The sequence below is a fragment of the Protopterus annectens genome, chromosome 3.part0 (assembly GCF_019279795.1).
Source record: "Protopterus annectens isolate FY-2018-M chromosome 3.part0, PAN1.0, whole genome shotgun sequence".
In the NCBI taxonomy this organism is placed as follows: domain Eukaryota; kingdom Metazoa; phylum Chordata; order Ceratodontiformes; family Protopteridae; genus Protopterus; species Protopterus annectens.
In genome coordinates this window covers 70,309,627-70,334,353 of record NC_056731.1, presented here as the reverse complement: position 1 = coordinate 70,334,353, position 24,727 = coordinate 70,309,627, and the positions used below count along the sequence as shown (strand labels likewise).

Genomic DNA, 24,727 nt, shown 5'->3' with positions numbered 1-24,727 from the left:
CTCCCATGTATATTGATGAATATGGGCACTGGACTTTTAGCTTTCTTCTAAGCTTAGCGTGAACAGCCACCTGAGATTAAAGTGAAAGTGTACTGGGCATGAAGTGACACAGGATGAATGTAAAATGTTCTACAAATAAAGTTATTTTTGAAATTAAAAACAAAAATAAAAACAAATTGTAATTTCTCCTTATTGTAAAAAGTATTCTTTATTTTATAAGGCACTGCTTTTTATGGGTCTCAATGCAGAAAAGGCATTATGTAGGGTCCATTGGTCTTATCTGTGGCCGATATAGATGTAATGGGATTTCCCAGTGAATTATTTCAGCTACTTAGTATTACTGAAAACTCATTTCACCAAATCTCATTTCACTGAAGTGAAGTATTGGCACTCTGTAGAGTACTATAAGGCAAGTAAAAAGTATATGCCATTTTCCTCACTGTAGTGTGATCCTGAAGTTAGTAGATATAGTTATGGGGGTGTGGGGGGCACAGCTTCCCACATTGGGGGTGTGTGGTGGGCATAGCCCTGTACTTAGTTTGGGTATATATTGTCTTCTGGAAAAATTTAGTCATTGGTGCTTTAAGTACGCATGTCTATGGTTTAAAATTTATTGTTTTGAAGCTTTCAGTGAAATATAATGAAATATATGAAAGTGTTTACCTAGTCTGTAATAAACTAATTTTATGAAGAGACTGCTCTATAGCCTGAATTATTAATGTGAAGACCTGACATGCACTGCCTGGAATACTTTTTTGGACATTAGTCTAATAAAATAGTATCTGTCTCCATTTAAACTGTTGTTAGCATGATTATTAGCTTGAATAAAAAGCTGCAAGAATGATATGAAATATAAAGGGTTAATTTAGAAATAGTATAAAATTCTGAAAAATAAGAAGTAAGTAAGTGTGCTGGCATAGCTTAGATATTGGCATCCATGTAAAGGAGTATGTTATTGAGAAACAAAGTCTGTAAAAATAACTGCGCAAATGGCAGCTGGAAGGACATCAATGAAGTAAAGAGATGTAACATCAAGTTTCAGATAATGCTGGAACACCAGGTTTCCGAAAACGCAAGACTGAGTTTCCATGAATTATCAAACTACAAAGAACCAAGGACAAGGGAACAAAGGAAAACTGTTATACAAAGAAAGAAATGTTATACATCAGACTCTAAGAAAATAGTTGTTTTACATTAGGAAGGTTTGTGGTCTGCACTGTAGTGGCAGGACAGGTAGCTTACATCCTTCTAAGTTGGGAACTGCTGATTGAAGGCTCAGTGTCTGTTATTCTAAAAGTGTATTAATTCTATTTTAAGCACTTGGGCTTCAGGCCAGTTATTTTACATTAAAAGGGTTCGTGGTCTGCACTCCTGTGGGAGGAGAGGCTGAACTCTGCCCTTCTAGCTGGGAAATTCTGGTTAAAGGCTTATAGTGCCTGCATATTTAAACTGCTTCTTACTGAAATTGGTACACCTTGTTTGCTATAGCATAGACTAGATCCAGGCCTGCTGAATCTAGCTTTGTTTGTATAACTTGAGCACTAATCCAGGCATTCTTTAAAGTATTCAATTGTATTTATTACTGCTTGGTAGCAACTTGAATAAAGTGTAGCTATCATTCTAAGTCTTTTGGATTAAGCACTTGGGCTTCAGACCAGTTGCTTTACATTAGGAAGGTTTGTGGCCTGCACTGTGGTGGCAGGACAGCTAGCTTACATCCTTCTAAGTTGGGAACTGCTGACTGAGGGCTCAGTGTCTGTTATTCTAAAAGTGTATTAATTCTGGTTTAAGCACTTGGGCTTCAGGCCAGTTGTTTTACATTAAGAAGGTTTGTGGTCTGCACTGTGGTGGCAGAACAGGTAGCTTACATCCTTCTAAGTTGGGAACTGCTGATTGAGGGCTCAGTGTCTGTTATTCTAAAAGTGTATTAGTTCTGGTTTAAGCACTTGGGCTTCAGGCCAGTTATTTTACATTAAGAAGGTTTGTGTTCTGCACTCTTGTGGAAGGAGAGGCTGGACTCTGTCCTTCTGAGCTGGGAATTTCTGGTTAAAGGCTTATAGTGCCTGCATATTTGAACTGTTTCTTACTGAAATTGGTACACCTGGTTTGCTCTAGCATAGACTAGATCCAGGCCTGCTGAATCTAGCTTTATTTGTATGCTTGTTGTTTGTTTGCTTGTTATTTCCCTGAAACGCTAATTCCACCTAAAACGCGGCTTTTCAGCACTTCTGTGGATCCCTAGTGATAGCTGCATTGCTTACTGTACTAATTTCCTTGTTTCACTTGAAAGAAAGTTACTGTTTGTCATTTTTGCATTTAAGTTACCTGGCACTAAAGCAATTATATAAGTCTGCACTAAAATATTAAAAGCACTACACCCTCACAAACTCCCCTTGAGTACCTCATTCCCCATTGGCCCTTTTTTTCAGTTATAAAGGAATTCCCAGTACTATTCTAGCATGTCCAAAGGTCAGTTGTCAATCTCCTCTCTGGTCCAGCTGGTGAATCTGGGAATCTTCAGGCAATGTTACAACTGCCTCATGTACACAGACAACCCTCTCCTCCTCCCAACAAATTCCAACACATGTGAGAGATGCAACCATATAGCCATACTGGAGGCTAAGCTCTCTCAACTCAGTACTGGCAAAACCAGTCAGGAGGAGAAAGAAACCGCACTCACTACAATTCCAGTCTCACATAGACCTACCGTGACAGCAAACCAAACACATAAACACACAAAAACATACTCGGAGGCTCTAAATAAAAATATGCCTAAGCAGCAGAGACCTCCAAAGCAGACACCTAAGCAACCGCTACCCCAAAACAAAACACGTGCAACACAGAGCTCACAAAGCCAGTGTGCCGAACAGACACAGCCCTTAAGGCTAAACAACACACCTGATACACTTGTAATAGGTGACTCTATCATCAGGCACACTGTCGTCCCGCTCACCAGGCTGAACAAGGAGAAGGTCACGGTGAGCTGCCTTTCAGGTGCTAGGATCCGCCACATAACACAAGCACTCAGGTCACTCCAAGGCAAGTACAAATATGACTTCGTCATTGTCCATGCTGGTGTGAATGACCTGAGACGTACCTCCCTGGACTACATGAAAAGAGACATAGAGGAGGTCTCTGAGCATGTAGCCCAGGCCGGTATGACCCTGACCTTGAGAAGCATCTTACCCTCACCAAGAATGATGCCACAATATGAAGACAAGATGATCAAGTTCAACAATTGGCTTACGTATTGGTGTCATTCAAAGGGGATCCAATGCCTGTCTGCCTGGGATGACATGCTTGACAAGCCACGATGCTTCGCTAGGGATGGCTTGCACCTGTCACCCCTGGGCTTTCGGATATTGGCAAAGGCTCTTGCTACCCCCATAGTGCCTTTTTTAGGCAAGGCTCAAAAGACAAACCCGCCTCCATAGGTATCACAAGGGATAAGAAACTAAGAGTAATGCTACTCAACGCCAGAAGTCTAAACCTCAAAATGCATGCACTCAAAACTCTCCTTTGAATGGAGAACATCGATATCTGTGCAGTAACAGAAACCTGGTTCAAGGCTCCCAAGAGCACCCCAGCACTACCAGGTTATACCTCATACCATGCTTTTCGGCCCCAAAATTTGGACCGAACCACATAAGGAGAGGGAGTATCAATATTCGTCAAAGATACCCACACCTCCAGGTTGGTGGCATAGCACGAAGCATCAGAGACTATCCATGTGCAACTAACAGTGGGTAAAACTGCCTTCCAGTTTATAGCCTGCTACAGACCACCCTCCCAAACCCAGGAACCCCACTCGGCCTTCCTGAGAACACTGGAAATATGAAGGTCTCTCCAAACACCATTATATTGGGCAACTTCAACTACCCAAACATGGACTGGGAGCATTACTCTAGCTCCAACACCCTAGCCCAAAGGTTCCTAGAATTTATAAACTCAAATGCTATGGAACAACTTGTTACCACTCCCATAAGAGGGGAAAACATACTGGACCTAATCATCACCAACATGGGGACTCTATGCTCCAGACCAGAAGTGTATCCCTCACTGGTAAGATCAGACCATAAACTAATCTCACTGGATATTCACATCCCGACTCCACCCCCTGCCCTGAAAACCACAGTGAAAAACTTCTCTAAAGCAAATTTCACACTCCTCAAAACCGAGGTGGATTCCTTCAAAGCCCCCAGGCCTGTGGAAAATACGTCCCAGACCGCAGAATCCTTTATAAACGCATTCTATGAACACCTTCAGGAATGCATGGATCATGCAATCCCAAATAAAACCAAGACCCAATCCTCCAAAGGCAAACGTCCTGTCTGGTGGACCCCAGCCATAAACAAACTATACAATAGAAGGAGGAAGCTACTACATGACAGAGCAAAATCCCAAAAAGGAAAGGCATCTCTGATCAGTATTAGCAAAAAACTATGGGCACTCATAAAATCATAAAATCGTCTAAGGCCAGCTTCGAGAGAAAAATTGCACAGGACACAAAGGATAATCACAAGGCTTTCTTTAGTTATGTTAGGAACCTGGGTGGGAATTCCCAGATATGCTCAGAATTAGTCCAAAATGACAAAAAATACACCAAACCCACAGACATTGCCAACATCCTAGCTGACAGGTTCAGCACAAACTTCTCCCCCCCCACCAAAAGGGCAAATATCTATCCCAGCAGAGTGCTGCCCCCCTGAAATCTCAGATGCTCAGGTAAGAGCTGCCCTCTCCAAAGCAAAAAACACAGCATCAATGGGACAAGACGGTGTCCCGGGCTGCGTCCTACATGAACTCCAAGAAGAGCTAAACCCAAACATAAAACTACTGTTCAATCTCTGCCTTACTACAGGATATGTACCCAAAGAGTGGCGTACAGCAATAGTGGTCCCTCTCCACATAGGTGGTACCTCAACGGATCCTGGAAACTATCGCCCTATAAGCCTGACTAGCTTGGTCTGCAAAGCTATGGAAAGGATCATCATGGACCTCATAAATAAAGATATTGGGGACCTACAGACACTGGATCCTACCCAGTTCGGCTTTGTTAAGGGCAGATCCTGCCTCTTAAACCTGGTTGATTTCTTTGAAACAGTCACCAAGGCCATTGACGAGGGGAAGATGGTCCACACAGCCTACCTGGACCTTGCAAAAGCCTTCGATACAATACCCCACTCGGGCATTATAGATAAGTTCACCAGCTTAAATATAAACCCCTATGTCACTAGATGGGTTGCAAACTGGCTCAAGGACAGAACCCACATGGTTAGAATTGCTGGAGCCATGTCAGACTCCAAACCAGTTACAAGTGGCATCCCACAAGGCTCAGTCCTGGGACCTCCCTTGTTCGGTATATATTTCTCGGAGGTACAGGCCAACACGGAAGGACTGTGGCTGACCAAGTTCACAGATGACTGCAAACTGGGCGCCATAATCGACTCTCCAGCCGACACAAGCATCCTCCAAAAGGGCCTCATAGAAACAGACAACTGGTGCCAGAGCCATGGCCTCAAGCTAAACGCCAAAAAGTGTATAGTCGTCCCCTTTGGCAAAAACAAAGTGCCCACAAATTACCACATAGGTGGTAATCCATTAAGTACAGAAGAAGTAATTAGGGACCTGGGGACCCAAGCTGATAGCAATCTCTCATTTGACAACCACGTGGCCAAAGTGGTTAGAAAAACATTTTATATAGCCCACCTAATCATGAAGGGATTCACATCTAGATCAGGGAAGGTCATCGTGCCTTTTTACTCATCCCTCATCAGGCCCATAATTGAGTACAATGCCCCTTTTGGGATGTACCTTACCAGACACCTGCAGCAACTGGAAAGACCCCAAAAGTACCTCACCAAGAGGATCAAAGGGCTCAAACAGATGCCATATTCTGCCCGGTTAAAGAAACTCCAGCTCTATTCAGTGGCATACCGCCTGCTCAGAGGCGATCTGTGCCTGACGTATAAAGCCATGTCCAACCCTAAATTAATGGGCATGCTGCACCTCAGAAAATCCAAATCCCATCGAGCTATGCACTTGAGAGACTTGAACCTCAGCACTGAAATAAATAGGACATGCTGGAGGGACAGATTCATAACCCAGAGGCTCCCTTCACTCTGGAATAAAATCCCAGTCCAGGTTAGGCAGAGTCCCTCATTGACTCTCTTCAAGAGGAATCTTGATGAGTGGATGGGAGATCATAGGTTTACCCCGGGTATCACTTCTGTGTCACTGTTAGACAGAGGCACAGTATACTAACCTCGAAAAAGGGCATAGCAAAATTAATTTAAAATGGGTGGTGAAAGCCAAACACCCTCTGGCTAGGCTTATAAATGCCCTAGGGCAGATAGCCTAGTATGAACCTATGAACCTATATCAGACTTTTTGGTATAAATATGAGTATAACAGTAAACAAGCTTTGGGAATTTGCCATAGAGAGCTGACAGCATCTGTGTTGCATGCTTGCAGATCCAAAAGTAAAATGTCATTGTAAAAAAATGCGTATTAACTAAAGCGGTGTCTCTGTGCATTTAATGTACTCAGTACAATTCAGTAATAAGACTAGTTGGTCACAATATGCATGCATGAAAATGCAAGTAACAGCAAGAAACCAAGAAGATATATAATTTTTCAGTTAGTTCATTGTAATACTAATGAACTCCATTAATTCACATATATTGGATTAACATTCTCACATTCAGACTGGCTGTTGTACAATTCACTCCTATTTTGGATATAACATTTTATATTTGTTGTTTCTACTGTCATCCTGCTCAGTCTTCATTCTTTTTGCAGCCTTTCTGTCATTTTCATGAATGCCATGTGGCAAAATATTCCCTTTGCAATCTAGCAATGGCCATTGGAGAGAAGCATTGTTTAACTAACCGGTATAATTTTATGAGTACAACTCAATGAGACTATTATGTTTCAGCGAGCAGCCATTATGAAACTGAAGGCATGATAAATGCCATGCTTATGCTTCCCCAGAGCTGTAGTGATCCAAGAGAAACTGTATGTAGTTATGCAAAGCAAGAAATGAGCCAGTGATATGCCAGCACTTTCTGTATGTGGCCATTTTCCTGGAAGTGTCTCTTGTAGAACATTGGCTTAATTAATTCTAGTGTGACTAACTGTTCCATACCAATACATGGTTATCATTGTATTTTCTGACATGACATTTATATACAATAATACTAATTTCATTGTTGACAAAGAAATGAGTAACACTGGACAGAAAGTGCTCCAACAGAAGACTAAAGAACAGCTGAACTGGTTCTGTTTTCAGAACTTTTCTTGGATCAGAGAACAAAACTTTGCTGTGCCTGTCTCTGTTATGTGGGGCATACAACATGCAACAAACAAGAAATCAGTTGTGGATTCCACATGTATACTTGACATAATCTTATAATGGGCAGTAGCATTCTATCCCAGTGGCATACAATAACATCTGCTTACATGCATGCCATGTGATTTTTCATCTTATTTAAGTATTGTAGCTAATACATGCTGAACATATTTCTGGGTTCGGTAAATTTTCCTTTTAATTTGTGAGCTCTCCCTTTTCCTTTCTGTAGCATTTGGGAATTCACCATTTTGTTTTAGTTTAATTTTCCTAGTGTGTAGTGGATAGTAAATGTTGATTGGCAGGCAGAACAGCTAATCAGAAGGCTGTATTTTCTTTAAAAGCATCTACTTATAAATGAAAGCTATCTCCTGGCTTTCAACACTTAATCTGTGACAACTGTTCTCTGATGCACCTATTTCTGGGCTCAGCGATTTTTGCTTTTTATTTTGTGAGCTCTCCCTTGCCTTTTTAAAAGCTTTAGGAACTCCCCATTTTCTTTTAGTTTCATTTTCCTGATGTTGTAGTGGTTCTGTTGACTGGCAGGCAAAACAACTAATCAGAAGCCTGCATTTTATTTACAAATCATCTGCTTATGAGCGGATGCAAGTTTTAGAAGGTATCATTCGCAAGGGACAGAACCGTTCATTGTGCTGGCAAGACAAGTAGTATGTTTCAACTGCTACTCCTAACTCAGTTAATACACTGTACTACTTTCCTTTAACTATGAGTGACCTTCGAAAGACATGTGTAAATGGTGTGCCTTCGTTGAAGGTTGGGTGTCGAGCTGGCACATCGGCATCTGTAAAAAATCTACTGCCAATCATTAGCGGACCGGAGTTCCGCCGTGGCGACCCCTAACCGGGAAAAGTCGAAAGAAAAACAACAGCAACAACAACCGCTTTTCTTAAAATACGAAGGATCAACAATTTACCTGTTATTGGCTTTCTCTAGATATTGTATAACTATTTGCTGATTTCTTCTGGGCTTTTTTTTTTTTTTTTTTTTATTAACTTTCATGTTGGTCTTTATACTTAAGACCTAACTAAAATATATACCAATTAGCATTACAGTATTAGCATTATTTAATTTGTAGTTTATAGTAAACAATAATGGAGTAACTTAAATCTTGCGTGTTGGAATATCTACTTAAAAACAAATATCTCACCGAATGTTGTTGCTGCTGTGGGGTCTACACTAGCAACATATCCCCTGACATTATTCTCTGCAATAACTATATAAAATGAAAGGAACTCTCTCATATTTTGCTGGGTAGGAAATTAAGTGATCAACCTTCTTGTTCTTGTAATAATTTCTCAACCATAAAACTATTACAGAATTTGTTAATTTATGGTACATTAACAGTTGGGGTGGTGCAAATTCACCTTACAAACCTATCACCCTAAAAAAACTAAGTCTAGTAATTCTAAGAAAGAGTTAAATAAAATAATGCACAATATAACCCAATCAAAAGTTTAAAAAAAAAGGAAAAATACAGGAAAGAATATGAATAAAAAAATGCAAACATTATGACAAAGCTATAAATGATGTAACTTCAGTTCAATCAAGCATGATAAAAATGAAGGAAAACAAACACCCAAATGTACACAGTTTGGGCAAAGAGTCTCTCTTAAGCATGCATTCAGATACATGTGATTTCTGGTTGCTAGATCCATTGTAGGAGGTTGTCTGACATTGTCAACAGGCTTTATGGGAAAAATTATACCCAGAAGTAACAATACTAAAACCTACGGTTTTGTCCAGTCCTGAATATATAAAAGTAACTGTCTCTTCTATCTTAGACAACATTAAGATAACTGATGAGGCTGGATAGCCTAATGATATCACAACTTTAAATAAGGAAACACTAGTCAAGATGACCAATGTCCCAAATTGCAAGATGATGTAACAGGTGACAATGTACTATCTGCACAAGTCACGATATATTCTTATCCTGAGCAAACTTGCATTTTTTGCACTCATGATACCACAATGAAGACAATGGTTAGGAAATGAAGTAGAAATATTAGTACTAATGCTGATGTGATATTTTATCTCACAAAACAAAATAAAAAAATGCAAAATATAAGCACTGGGGAAAAGGCTCTAGAGCATAACTCTCAACTGTCCAGATTTTCACATAATATCCAGAGTTTTGCCTCATATTTTTGATCTGTTCCTCATAAAATTTGTGCTTTTATGGATTCTTGTGGCAAATCAGTGCGGACTGAATACACTAAATAATTAAATGTATTTGAGTTTCAGACATTGTATCCTTAAGAAAATGTTAGATAACACAAGACCTTTTATTCTAGCAGCTTTCTAAGTTTATAACAGCAATATTTAAAAATTGTCCCTATTTTTGGAGCTTTATCTGCTCATTATTTTTGGCTTTGTTCAGATTTTTTGTGCTAAGAAATTGAGAGCTATGCTCTACAAAAATAGTATGCCTTCAGGTGCACCTATCTACTCTGTTCTGGAAGTGTTAGTCCTAAGTGATTCTGTCCATAAGCCTGCAATTAGAAGCATAAGTGCCCTGAACAAGGCCTACATTACTGTTAGTGCTCTATCTGGTTTAAATCTTTCTGTTGTAAAATATGTGATACCAAAACTGCTTCATGAAAAAGATACTTTACAGTCTAATCATAGTCCACGTAGAAATCTATGAACTGAGGTCAACACCACTTAACCATATGAAGAATGTTAAACTGAAACTAAATGAGAAGCTTGAAGAAAGTTCTGTTAACCCAGTAGTAAGTGAAGTCATACCATTTTCATACTGGAAAGAGTACTTACTTAGTGCCAACATTTTCAGTAGTTGGTTAATGCAACTTTGTACAGCATACAGCATCAAACTTATCCATTATTGGGAAGACTGTAGATATGATAATCACGTTTTCCCAAGATGCACTCCATTTTATGGGATTTTTTTGCATCAGAGAAAATTAACGAATATCCGAAAAGCTTTTTAGACAAACCAACACATCTCCCCTCTAGAGTAGAAACCCAGCATGTAGTAGATCTGATAAAACTTTGAAATGTTTTTATTTTGCAAAGCATAAAATCTGACAAACAAGTCTGATGTATTAGCCAGCATAGTTAATGATCATAAGTGCACAGTGCTAGCAATTGTAGACTCTTGGAACACATCAGCACTCTCCTCAGAGAGAACTCCAGGAGCAGCGAATAATGTTATAGATTCGTAGCAATACTCTATTTTCACATGTGAATTCAGTTAATGAGATAGAGTGTCTAATTGTTCAGGTTTTTGACCATTTATCAAGTAAATCCTTTAGAATTGTTCTTTGTTCCCATAGTCCCAATATGGAAACACTTAAACAATGGGACTATCTCACCTGTTTAAATCAGAATTTATCAAGGAAAGACATTATACTAATAGGCAACTTCAATTACCCTACCATTTTTTGAGCAAATCTTTCTACAAAACTACTTATGAAACAGAATTTGTCAATTTCATAACACAGTGAGGATCGACTCTACTTGTCACTGAAGATACCAGAGGGGCTAATATTTTTGATCTGGTTTTGACCGATAACCTTGGTATTATTGACAACTTAACAATATGGGTACCCTTTGGACTTTCAGATCACAACTCACTGAAGTTTCAGATAAAAATACAGAACCTTGCAGTAGGAGTTCATAAAAAACACAATTATAAAATAATCAATTATAAGACTTTAATAGAATTGATACACTTAACAGATTGACACTTATGTTTAGAAAAGCTCACCTACATAGTGAAGGACTCTAAAGTGCAATATACAAACTATATTTAATTCAGTCTAATCACAGATCTGCTGCTATTGTTTCAATTTTACTTTGACAATATTATCTTTATATTGTTCCTTGTCTTCCTTGTCTCCTGTTCTGGGATGGGTGTGGGTCACTGCTGTCCTACTTACAAATTGCTACTTATTAAATTTCTACTGTGATATTTTAATTTCTCTATCTATATGTGCAACTGTTTCCTGCATTGAGAACGAAGTATTGTAATTTCATTCAGCTACACTGCTATGTAGTTCTGAATGACAAAGTTTTCTTTGACTTTGACTTGACTTGACTTGAAATCATGAAGCAAATTTTGGATACAACACTTTGCATGATTTATTTCTTAATAGTCCTGAATCCACAGTTAATTATAAGCATTGTTCACATAAAATATATCTCCTTCCTGCTGGAATCTGGATAATCATAAACTGTATGAGAAAAAACAAAGGAAATAATAAGGTTTACCAGAAACACCCAACAAGAGAATTTTAATAATATCAGCAGTTCACTTGAGGAAAATTAGAATGGAGAAAATGCATTTTGAAAACAAACTTGCTGTAAAGACTAAAAGGTTTTATAAGTATATTAATAGTATCCACAATTTGTACCAGCCAGTAAACTATAAAATCTAAAGGAAATATAATAAGTGATCCAATGAAGACAGCAGAACTGTTAACCAACAGTATGCAACACGATAGATCTAGTTTTGACAGATTATTAACTAACTTTGAAATTCCTAACAGTTTAACTTGCCCTGTTATATCCCAGGGGGGATAATAGAAATTTTAGTAAAAATTCAACTTCTGTGGGACCTGATTCAATCCCCTCCATACAGTTAATAACAATTAAATATATCCTACTACCAGTATAGCACCCTAATATTTAATAAGCTATTACAAACAGGCACTGTTCCCAACTCATAGAAAACATCTACTATAATACCAATTTATTAAAAAAGGTAATAAACAGATGTTATTAACTATAGACCTAGTCGCTTCACTTCCATTCTAGACAAATGCTTTGAAAGATACATTACCAAAATATTGGGGAACAGTAACACAGACCATTTTGGACTTAGATCGGCATGGTTTTGTAAAAGAAAAGATATAAATTGCCAAGTTTGTTAATTTTTTATGATCAAATTACTAAGGCCCTGGATCTAGGCTTTCATGGCGGGGGTAATTTCATTAGACTTAGCCATGGCCTTTGACTTCCTTCCTCACCATGTAATGTACCAAAGCCTTATCAAAGCTAAGGTGAATGAATTCCTGGTAAAATGGATAATATCATGGCTAACTAATAGATCCTAATTCATAGCCACACAAGGCATAAGCTCTGACTCTCTTCCACAAGGTTTGGTTCTTAGACTGACATCATGTAATTTTGTATTTACCTCCCTTCCAAAATCTAAGATGTGTTGGATAAATAGGAATGCAGATTATTGTAAGATTGTGTTCATTGCATAAAATTAATCTGATATTGAGCATTTACGTTCATATATGACATAGACTTGTGACTGAGCACACAACATAGATATACATTTTAGTTATGACAAATGTAACATAATGTATTTTGGAAAGGCTGCAGTCCATTTGCCTGGGTACCTACTAGAACATCCTCTAAAGGTGGTAATTCAATATAAAGACCTGGGAATAAACATGCCTGCTAACATTTCCTTTGACACACGAGGTTAACTGTTAAGTAATAAAGTTATGTTTCAAATGGTATTCATGTTTAAAAACCTTAGTACAAGAAATGAGATGTGTTTTATGTTACTATATAAAACATATATTATATTAGGTCAGTCTTGGCGTACAATAATATGTTTGTATATACAGTGCCAGACAGCTGAATTATCTTGCGAGGAAACAAAGAAAATTCACCAAGAGGATTTTACTTCATGGAGATAACAGTTACAGTAATAAATGCCAAAACCTCATTTATTTCCTATTTATTATTGTTACATTCATGGTAAATTAATAGTTCCCTACAATGTCTTTCATGACCCAAGTTTACAAGCTATCTTGGGCATAAAAATTTACAATTATAGTTTAACATGGAGTCATCATGCTGTGGTTTAATTAATACACTGTGAGGACACAGTTACATCAGTTTTACTTAACTCAGCAACTGGTGATATTATAGAGTAAATTACCACTTCAGATTAGAAATAGTTAAGAACTTAGAATCCATCAAGAAACAACTAGCTTTGTAATCTCTTTTTAAAGTCTTTGATTCAGAAATCTTGGAGTCAGTGTTACTAGATGACTATACAGCCTTAATGCTGTTATACAACTTGTGAACTTTAGACTTACATGATGTCACAGTCTGATAAAGTCTCCTTTTAATGGTATTGTATATGAAATTGCTGTGACTAAATTGGGTTTCTCTTACTTGGTGTACATTTATTTCACCCCATTTGATCTTTCTTAGCAAGTTGTACATTTATTTATTTATTATTTATTTATTTAATATTTGTTTACTGGGAAAGTCAGACTTGGAACGAAGCCAGTTTTCAGCGTAGGCCTGGGGAGAAATGTTCCAGACACATGCATTACTGATTTTAATAGTAGCAAATTTTGGGGGGGGGGTGTGTTCAACGATGTTAAGTTCTTCCATAAATCTGTTCCAGAACAATATCTTTATACAGCATTTCCCAAAAAAGCAATACATTCTGGCAAGTTTGGAATATACATATACTCACTGACTGCTGAATACTGTTAGTTTTTTTTTCAGCCCAGTATCCATCAACACATGCCCAAAATAGTTTATTTTCACAAGGTTATTTGCAGCTTTGCTTCTTAAGCATTAGGTTTCTATATGTAACACTAAGTAATGTTTGCTTTATGTAATCATTTTTATTTTCTTTTTCATCAAGCACATAATCTAAGTAGGTTGTCACTTCTTCCGAACCTTTAGATAACTGCGTCACAGAGCAGTGATATGGTTCAGGCTCAGAGTTTCTGGCAAAAGTTTGTCTGCAAAAACTGTATCTAGCTTGTGGCATGTTAAAAGTTCATAGACTCTTTTTCATTAAGTTTTGTTTACTACAGTTATTCTGTAACCAACTGCTCTGTCATTTTTATCTGATTTAAGCGTCTAGGGTCCACGTGCACAATTCAGTTTCTATCTGTCTTTTCTACTGTTAAACTTGATTCACACATACAGTGGTTCTGTTACTTTCACAATTAGTTGTATGCATGCTATTCAGCTATAGTAGTTTTTAATTTATCTCCAAGCATTTCTAATATGTTGTGGTGTTGTGTGCCTGATGGCTCACACTCTTATCTGTCTGGATAGTGTGGTCTCATTTCAGACAAGCAATACATAAAAGCATTTCACTTCATTTAGCACATTTTCCCATTCACAGACCTATTGCTTTAAATTAATGGCATGTTTCTTTGACACCTGTATCAGGGAGTGGTACTACTTCAGTGTTTGCACTATAAAGTTTAGCTTTTCACTGTACATTTTAAAGATTGCCTGCCTCCTTATTCCATACATGGTTTCAACTTCCCCAAAGTGTTTATTATATGCCATACAAATATAACTTCACTTTATATATTAATATTGGTTTGAAGCATTTGAAACATACTATAAGGAACCACCTTGTCTACGCAAAGAAAACTGTCATTCTGTACTTTAATGCAAAATATTATTTATCGTATTAGATGCAGAACCAATTCCAACTCCAGAAAAAATACTATTTGATTTTGCAATTTGACTGTCTTTAGTAAGTGAACAGCTGTTTAGGCCTGTTGACTTTGTACATGTTTGCAAAATGATTGATATGTTAAATTTCTGATCTGCCACATGCACACTGTTGTCTTGAGCAACTCCATTCATACTTTTTTCACCTTGTCGTAAGCATGGCATGGCTGCTGAATTTATTATTTTTGTTTACTCTGTTCATATATTTAGTGCTGTAAACATTTTCTCTGGATATTTGCATTAACCAAGCTGCTATCATTTCTGTAGCCCTCTGCAGTTCCAGTGCTTTTCTGAAGTTAAAATCTGTTTCAAACACTGATTCTCTTAAATGTCTAGTAGTTACATTATATATGGATTTGCCTAGTATATGTGTTTTTAAGTCATTTAGTTCACAAAGCTGTGGTCATTTCTTTACTTCAATCAAATACTATATTTTTTAAATATTTTTGGCCCCATTGCCTGCTGACCATCAGTCATTCTCTTGTTCATTTAGCCTATTTGTTCCATGTACTGGGGTGACAGCTAGTCACCATCACCAAAACAACCATCTAGGGGGGTTTATTTGAGTCATGATGGGCTATACTTGCTCATTTGCATCCAAAGGATCAGTATATAATGGGCCATTTTCAGTGCATGACATACTTCCCTGTGATATAATCAGTTTGCCCTGACCCTCTTCTCCATGATTCCTGGTTTCCACCAAGGGTTATACCAAAGCAAATATGTTTATGACCTCATGCCTCTCCCCTCCCCCCCAAAAGAGCTGAGCAGGGTTGAGCCTCATTAATTATCTCTTCCCCATGCCATTTACAATAGGCACTCAACCCATTGGTCAGATTTGGGTCACCTGGGTCCTAGGACTTTCTCCTTCTACAGCAGTGAAAATGGCTAATTCCATCATATCATATTACAGTTTTTCACCTTATATGCAAGAGAAAATCTATACCTTTCACATTTTTGTATTCTAGACAGCATCAGCCATCCACACAGCTGTCTTTAAATAATTTGTTTTCCTATTGCAGTCAAACATCATGCCTCCTTCATTTTTATAGTCCCTTTCATTGACCTCCTGTAGTTTTCGCAAATAGTTAAAAGTGCTGTTTAAACCTTTTCCATTTATTAATCAATTGCAGGAAGTTCTGTTTGTGTTTTCAGAATGCATACAATATTTTGGAAGCATCTCTAATTATTATATTGAAGCACCAATGTTATTTTTCATACAGTCTCTTGTTTTAGCCTCATATTTGTATGAGAAAACCTTAGCCTTGTAAACATGCACAAAACAACCAGTATACTTTCCCATAAGAAAATAATGCTGAAATGTTGAATGTGAATGACTTGTAATCATACAATGATCATAAATCTATCAAAAGTTATATACCTCTATCCATCTATATATAAATGTATATCTATCTATATATCTATATATATATATATATATATATTTATTTATATATATATATATATATATATATATATATATATATATATATATACATATATACACATATGGGTCTACTTCACTTCACCAAAATCCCATTTCACTGACATTCATTTCCTTGAGACCAAATCACCTAACGTTCACAACACTGACAACTCATTTCACTGTGGCAAGACTGTTGCATTGGAGATTGTGCAAATATTACAGTATATAAGTATCAGAGAAGCATTAGAAACATGAGCCACAAAGTATTATAGAAAACAATGGAGTTTATATCACATGAGATCACCTGTTATCAACAGTTCAAAAATAGATGTGAGAAAAAATAAATATAGAAGTCCCTGAAAAGACAAAAGTAGCATTGATCATTGCAATTGCTACACCCAGTGATTACAGTGTCTTATGTACAGACAGACATAAAGTCATAAAGTACCATGATTCTGCAGGCGGATATGAGGGCAATGTGAAAGAAGGATACCCAGACAATTCCAATAGTAGTAAGAGAAATGCATCTAAAAAATAGTTTACAGTTGCATTTAGTTATGCTACAGGTACATGTAAATCCTGCAAAAGGAGTCAATTCTGAGCACATTGCAGGTGCTGCAAAGAATGCAATCTGCCCAATGACAGCTGCTACAAGAAATAAAAATATGCAATAATTTCTCAGTAAATGTGAACTTATTTTATTAAACCTTTAAGATAAATACATTGCATTTTGCATAGGGATCTTCTTTTTGCAGATCAGCTTATGATTAATCATGTTTTGAAAATTGACAAGCAAAGTTTATAGCAAAAGCTATCTGACCTGTATTACTACAACCATAGCATTTTTACCATCCCATAATATTCTGCACATGTTGACCTATAGTTTGGTGTGGCACCTTGCTCAAGTTCAATACTTCCAATAGAAAACATTGTGTCTCAAACCATACGTTAGCTGTAGCAATGACATAAAAAGATAGACAGAGGTGTATATCAACCTAATGAAAACAAAACTGTCAACAGCAAGCAGCATGTAATAGCCATACTGCAAGTCAATCTCTCCCCTTATCAACAAAAACAAGCATTAACCCCTAAAAATCTCAATACATCTTGAGCAAGACTGCGCCCTATACCATACTGCCAGGGTGTCTGTACCCAATTACCAAACGTATAATACTTATAACCCTTTTGCAACTCACATAGGACTGTAGTCACACCACATTCATGTATAGTGTAACTAAATGTGTATTTTCACTGGGCAACTCTATGCAACACAAATACTCCTGAAAAAAAACAGTGCAATTCTGATTTATCAATCAGAGATGAAGTACTTTTTTTGCAATAGATACATTTTCCTTGCTTGTTTAAACATGACAATTATAAGGAGACAAGTGTTAGTAGTTGAATTTTAAAAAGCACATTTTTGGCTGTATAATTTATGCCTACTTTCTAGTTCAATATGGATTTTAATGTCTGCAAGCATAATGTACTACTCATTTAAAGTGGCAACACTGAATTAATCAATTTTTAAAAGTCATTCTACATGTGTTCCAAGGGGAAATGACTCAGATTTGAATTCATACTCTCCAGTTCATCATTCTGGCTGCTGAGACCTGCCTAAGGTTCTGAAACCTTATAATTCAGTCATGCATGCACTATTCCCTCTCTCTCAGACACACACACAAACACACACACACACACACACACACACACACACACACACACACACACACACACACACACACAGGAACAAAGGAAGTGTTGCTGTGCATTTTAGTTAGTTTTATGGGGATAAGTGGGTTGGTCCTCAGACTCATTTTACCCACTATGGAGCGCATACAGACTTAAGAGCCAGAACACTTTCCCCAGCCAGCACAATACATCAAGTTATCAGGCAAAGAGGGGAAAGGAGAGAATGCATCAATATGCTCCCTGAACCCGAACTCTCAAACAGGCCATGGTCAAAGACCAGAACCACAACAGTAAATAAGTGAATGTTTCAGCTAGTAATGTGGCTGTTGTTTCTCCATTTAAGATATTGCACCAATACATAACTTAACCAAAAATTTAATGAAGTAAGTTTTTAGAATTAATATGCTCTTAATATTTTTAAACACCTTTATTCAATTATCACTTGTGACATAGGCACATTTACATTTATACAAAAGTAATCAAACTGTATTAACAATTTAAAATTAACAAACATTATGCTTCACATATATTGCTACATATCATGTAACCTAAGTAACATTACATAAATTATTCAATTCCTGCTTTTTTTAAGCAAGAAACATCTTTATCAAACCTAAACTTATGACATAAGCAATCATACATTTATATAAATGAAAACAAACCACACTGACACAATCCTAGTTGCAAGCATTTTACATCACAAACCATACAGACACTTCCAGTTGCAAACATTATACATCACTTATAATCTACCCAATCATTTTCAGTGAAACATTACATAGCTCATTTGAGTACTGCCTTCCGTTAAACCTCATTCCTCCCCTACATGTATTGTTCCCACAATTCCCATTTTTTCCTTTGTAATTTGCTTCTACCTTTTTCTAAAGATCTCGATTCCAGTTGTTGTATCTCTGTTACTGTATTCACTACTTCCGCTGATTTCAATTTTGTAATAATTGCTGTTTTGGCAGCCACCATAATTAGAGACAGCAAGGCCTTACCATGTCTACGCAATTCCAATTCTGTATCGTAGCACAGAAAAATCATGTCCCTCGTCACACCAGTCTGCCCACCCAGCATCTCCGACAGTGCATCTCACAGGGAATCCTTAATTGTGCTCTGTATCTCATTGTGAGTAAAACTGGATACCTACTTTTACTGAGCTTAGTTTATGAAAACTAAAATGACTCATAAAAATTAATGTTTTTGCACATTCACAATAAATTCTTAGGCTTCAGTATTTTATGAAATCATGAGTTGTGGGACTGAAACAATTACTATGGAAAAATCACCTATATCAATATGGCAATTTTTATGATGTATCTCAGATTTCTAATGAAAGTTATGCAGTAATTTCCTCATTTTTTTTTATTTCATTTTCAGGCTACCTGTAATGAATTCCTCATTTACATCAATTCCACTGGACACAACTGAATATACATATGACAGTGAGTCTACACCCTGCAGTTATGAGTCATCCAGGACTTTTGACTCCGTATTCCTACCTATCCTGTACTACCTGATGTTTGCATTTGGGCTGATTGGTAATGCTTTGGTAATATGGGTCTTGCTCAGGTATATTAGACTAAAAAGCAGAAGTATGACTGATATCTATGTGTTCAACCTGGCCCTTCTAGACCTAATCTTTGTTTGTACCTTGCCATTCTGGGCTGATTATACAGCAAGAGGATGGCATTTTGGGGCATTTATGTGTAAAACTGTCACAGCGCTATATATGTTTGGTTTCTATGGTGGCATCTTCTTCATTACACTAATGAGTGTAGATCGATATCTTGCAGTGGTTCATGCTGTTGCTGCAATGAAAGCACGAAAGCCCACATGTGGAACAGTGGCAACTGTTATTGTTTGGACAGCTGCAATTTTTGCATCCATTCCGATGATTGTTTTCACTAATACGGAAGAAGATCAAACTGGTATAATGACATGTGACTTTGCATCAGAATATGTAAACTGGAAACGTTATTGCTACTTGGAAACAAATATTTTGGGATTGTTACTACCTTTTTCTATCATGCTTTTTTGTTACTCTCAAATCGTACAAAATTTACTGAGGTGTAGAAATACAAGAAAAGAGAGAGCTGTGAAAATAATTTTTATTGTAGTGATTGTATTTTTTGTTTTCTGGACTCCTTACAATGTAGTTCTTTTACTGCACAGTTTTCAATTCTTTCATGATTGCTTTAACAGTATAAATATTAATTATGCTCTTACAATAACAGAAACGTTAGCATTTAGTCACTGCTGTCTAAATCCAATTATTTATGCATTTGTCGGGGAAAAGTTTAAAAAATATCTGTCTAGGCTATTTAATAGTTATGCCTTATGTATACCTATTTGTAAAAAGTTTGTGTACCCTGAACGTTCTATGTCATCACAATCACAGCCTACCAGTGATCAAGAAATATTTGTTATTCTGTAGGTAAATAGTGTGTATATAGTAGGGTTCCTAACAAGCCCTCTTTGATAAATGCCATGTGAACATGTGAACCTTATGTCTTATTACATTTAGATGTACTTTAAATGGTATAGTAGCTTATATTTTAACTATAGTCATGCAAACAAGAAGTAGATGTTTACACTGTTCCTACTGTTATAACAATGATGAAGTTCAGTAACTGTTTGTATAATGAGCCGACCCAGCAGTGGTCATGCATTTTATTCATTGTGTTTTATGAAAAAGAAATGGATTAATGCCTTACTGATGATAAACTTACAAAATGGATCATCAGAATTTTTAAATAAAAAGACTATGGCTAGTAATTTCTTAGCATAAAATGTTTCTGGTTTGTTCATTACATACAAGTTAATCGTTCTTATAACAGCAATAATAATGATCTTCAAAACATTTATTGATATCTGAATTATGTGTCATAGGTTCATAGGTTCATAGGTTCATACTAGGCTATCTGCCCGAGGGCATTTACAAGCCAAGCCCATAGTTTTGTGGCTTACGCCACCCCTTCAGTTTGGAGAAACTATGCCCATTATTTTGTTGTGCCTCTGTCGAGCAGTGACACTGAGGTAACCCCTGGGGTGTATCTGTGATCTCCCATCCATTGGTCAAGATTCCTCTTGAACAAGGCCAGCGAGGTGCTCTGCCTCACATATACCGGGATTTTGTTCCACAGCATAGGGAGTCTTTGGGTGATGAATCTATCCCTCCAGCATGTCCTATTAATAACCGTGTCGAGGTTTAAGTCTCCCGCCCTTGTGGCTCTGAGGGATCTAGATTTTTTGAGATGAAGCATGTTCATCAAATCTGGGTTTGACATGGCCCTGTATGTCAGGCACAGGTCACCTCTGAGCAAGCGGTAAGCAACTGAATATAGCTGGAGTTCTTTCAGTCGGGCAGCATAAGACAGATTTTTGAGACCCTTTATCCTTTTGGTGAGGAACTTTGTGGCCTCTCCAGCTGCTGCAAGTGTCGGGTCAGATACATTCCGAATGGGGCATTGTACTCAATCATTGGTCTGATGAGTGATGAGTATAGGGAGACCATGACCTCCCTTGATCTAGATGTGAATCCCTTCATGATAAGGTGGGCAATGTAGAAGGTCTTCCTAACTACTTTAGCAATATGAGTGTCGAATGAAAGGCTACTGTCAACCTAGGTCCCCAGGTCCCTGATAACTTCTTCTGTGATCAGTGGATTGCCACCTATATGGTAGCTAGGGGTAACCTTGTTTTTCCCGAAGGGTATGACTATGCATTTCTTGGCATTTAACTTTAGGCCATGGCTCTGGCACCAGTTATCCGTTTCTGTTAGACCCTTCTGAAGGATATCTGTGTCAGATGTGTTTTCGACTACAGCGCTCAGTTTGCAGTCATCTGCAAACTTTGTCAGCCATAACCCTCCTGTGTTTGCTTGCACTTCAGAAAAGTAGATGCCAAACAAGAGTGGGCCCAGGACTGAGCCCTGTGGGACACCACTTGTGACAGGCTTCGAGTCTGACATGGCGCCAGCAACTCTGACCCTATGGGTTCTATCACTCAGCCAGTTTGCAACCCATCTTGTAATGTATGGGTTTACATTTAAGTTGATGAGTTTTTCAATGATACCCGAGTGGGGTATTGTATCGAAAGCCTTCGCCAGGTCTAGGTAGGCTGTATGGACTGCCTTTCCCTCGTCAATGGCCTTGGTGACTGTTTCGAAAAAGTCAACCAACTTTAAAAGGCATGATCTGCCTTTGACAAAGCCAAACTGGGTTGGATCCAAAGTCTGCAAATTCCCTATGTCTTTATTTATGAGATCCATTATGATCCTCTCCATGGCTTTGCAGATAAGGCTTGTCAAGCTAATGGGACGGTAATTTCCAGGGTCGGTGGAGGCACCGCCTTTGTGAAGTGGGACCACAGTCGCTGTGCGCCACTCCTGGGTACGTATCCGGAGGTGAGACTAAGATTAAACAGCTGTCCTAACTGTGGGTTTAATTCCTCGTTGAGTTCGTGGAGCACACAGCCGGGGACACCATCAGGTCCCATGGATGCTGTGTTCTTTGCCTTGGAGAGCAGTTCTCACCTGGGCGTTAGAGATGTTTGGGGGGCTACAATCATTTGGTATAGATATCTCTCCTTTTGGGGGGGAGGGGGGGGAGAAGTTTGCACTGAACCTGTCAGCCAGTATGTTGGCAATGTCTGTAGGATCAGTAATCTTCACATCATTTTGGACTAATTCTGAGCATATCTGGGAGTTTCCTCCTAGGTTTCTGACATAGCTAAAGAATGCCTTATGGTTGTCTTTAGAGTCCTTAGCTATTTTTCTCTCAAAATTAGCTTTGGATGATTTTATGAGAGCTCTTAGCTTTTACTTATAGTGATCAGCGGTGTCTTTCCTTTTAAGGATTTTGCTCTATCTTGTAGTAGCTTTCTCCTTTTGTTGTAGAGTTTGTTTATGGCTGGGGTCCACCAGACTGGACGCTTGCCTTTGGTACAAAGAGTCTTTGTTTTGCTTGGGATTGCCTGATCCATGCAGCCCTGCAGGTGCTGGTAGAAGGCATTTGTAAGTGATTCAGCGGTTTGAGTAATGTTTACCGCCGGCTCGGGGGCCTTAAAGGAGACCACACTAGTCTTAAGTAGTGTGAAGTCGGCTTTCGAGAAGTTCTTTACTGTGGTCTTTTTTATTTTGGGTGGGGGCGGGATAAGGACCTCCAGCGAGATTAGTTTGTGATCTGATCTCACTAGTGAGGGGTATACTTCCGGTGTTGAACATTGTGCTCCCATGTTCGTGATGATGAGATCAAGTATGTTTTCTCCTCTTGTGGGGATGGTGACTAGTTGTTCCATGGCATTTGAGTTTATGAACTCCAGGAACCTTTGGGCTAGAGTGTTTGGGCTTGAGTAGTGTTCCCAGTCTATGTTAGGGTAGTTGAAGTCACCTAGTATGATGGTGTTCGGAGATACATTTATCCCCTCTTTGCTTACATTTATATAGTAAGCCCTTCAGCGGTACTATAAATAACAAATTTGGTTATCTTTTTTTTTTCCTTTTTCTGAAGCTACCTTAGTTACCATTACTTGTGCCTTCTGCTGGCACATGCTGTGACATCACAAACCATGGAAAGAGTTTGCACATAGCCACTGAACCCAGCTACTGACATAAATCAATTGAGGATGCTAACAATTTACAGTGATATATAAGTAGGAAGGACTGTGTCAAGTGGAGGGAAAAATTACTAATTGTCCATTTGTATAATGCATTTTGAAGGGCAGCTGTGTTAAGTCTTATTTGATATATACATTTATGACTCCTGAAGTTACAGGGAGCTTCAACAACAGTTCCTGGATGAAGGAGTCATCTAGACACAATGGGATAGCAGTAGCATAATTAGGACTCACCGATAAGGATGTTCTCACAGACCACATGATGCAGTAAGACAATACCTGCTATACCTAATACTGGGGCTCATTCTCTGCAGGTGACTTGTGCTGTGAGACCTATGCTGAGCTGAAAAGATCCTATAAAAGTCTGCTATAGGATGCCTGGCCTGGATCTCACTCTACTCAGCAACTAACTTGTAGATGGAATCTGGTTTCTTAGAAACTGAAGAAGCAGAGGTTGAGTGCTTCCAGATTCCGCAAGTAGCATCCTTGATTACCAGCTCCACAAGGGAGTGATGAACGATTCATACGTTCATAGGTTAATACTAGGCTATTGAACCAGAGGAATATATGAAGCCAAGTCACAAGATCCCAAATCTCAAATACCCACAGACATAAAAAAATAATAACCCATTACAATAAACTCCAGAGGTCTGCCCAGCTCTGCGTTATTTGTACTACAAGGGCTAAAACTTTCATGGGAATGCAGGGCTAGGCCTCTAAAGATCATCATGGATCAATAAGCTAGTAAGTACTTATGAACCATTGAACCTATGAGTACTTGAAGGGTAGAACCAGGGTGTATTTAATACCTATTTTCAACCCATTTCAGTGAGGGATTGAGGAGTCAGACATGGGATGTATTTGCAGTTGCTCATCCATTCACCTAGATTATACTTAGAGAGTCAGGGAGCTATGTTGTTTTACATTTAAGGGAAGCCTATTCCACAAAAGAGGGACTCTCTAGGTATTATGTCTATCTTGCCAAAAGGTCCCATTTATATTTTGATGGAAATTTAGATCTCTTCAATGGGAGTGTAGGGTGTTCTTTGTTTTGTGGATGTGCAGGAGGTTACATATGACTGGGTCCTTTGAGGCTATGTAGACCAGACAGAGGTCCCCTCTCTAGGATCTGTTGTAGCTCA

General features: G+C 38.1%; 1 protein-coding gene across 2 annotated transcripts in view; it reads left to right on the top strand.

Moving 5' to 3' along the window:
- LOC122796262 (C-C chemokine receptor type 4-like) overlaps positions 1–20,732 on the top strand; it is a 418,095-nt gene extending 397,363 nt beyond the window's left edge. For both annotated transcript variants that reach the window (XM_044064594.1, XM_044064593.1), the window contains one exon: positions 19,347–20,732. In XM_044064594.1, coding sequence (XP_043920529.1) covers positions 19,357–20,403 — 1,047 coding nt within the window. In that variant the 5' untranslated portion in view covers positions 19,347–19,356 and the 3' untranslated portion in view covers positions 20,404–20,732. The remainder of the gene's footprint in view (positions 1–19,346) is intronic.
- Positions 20,733–24,727: the final 3,995 nt, after the last annotated feature.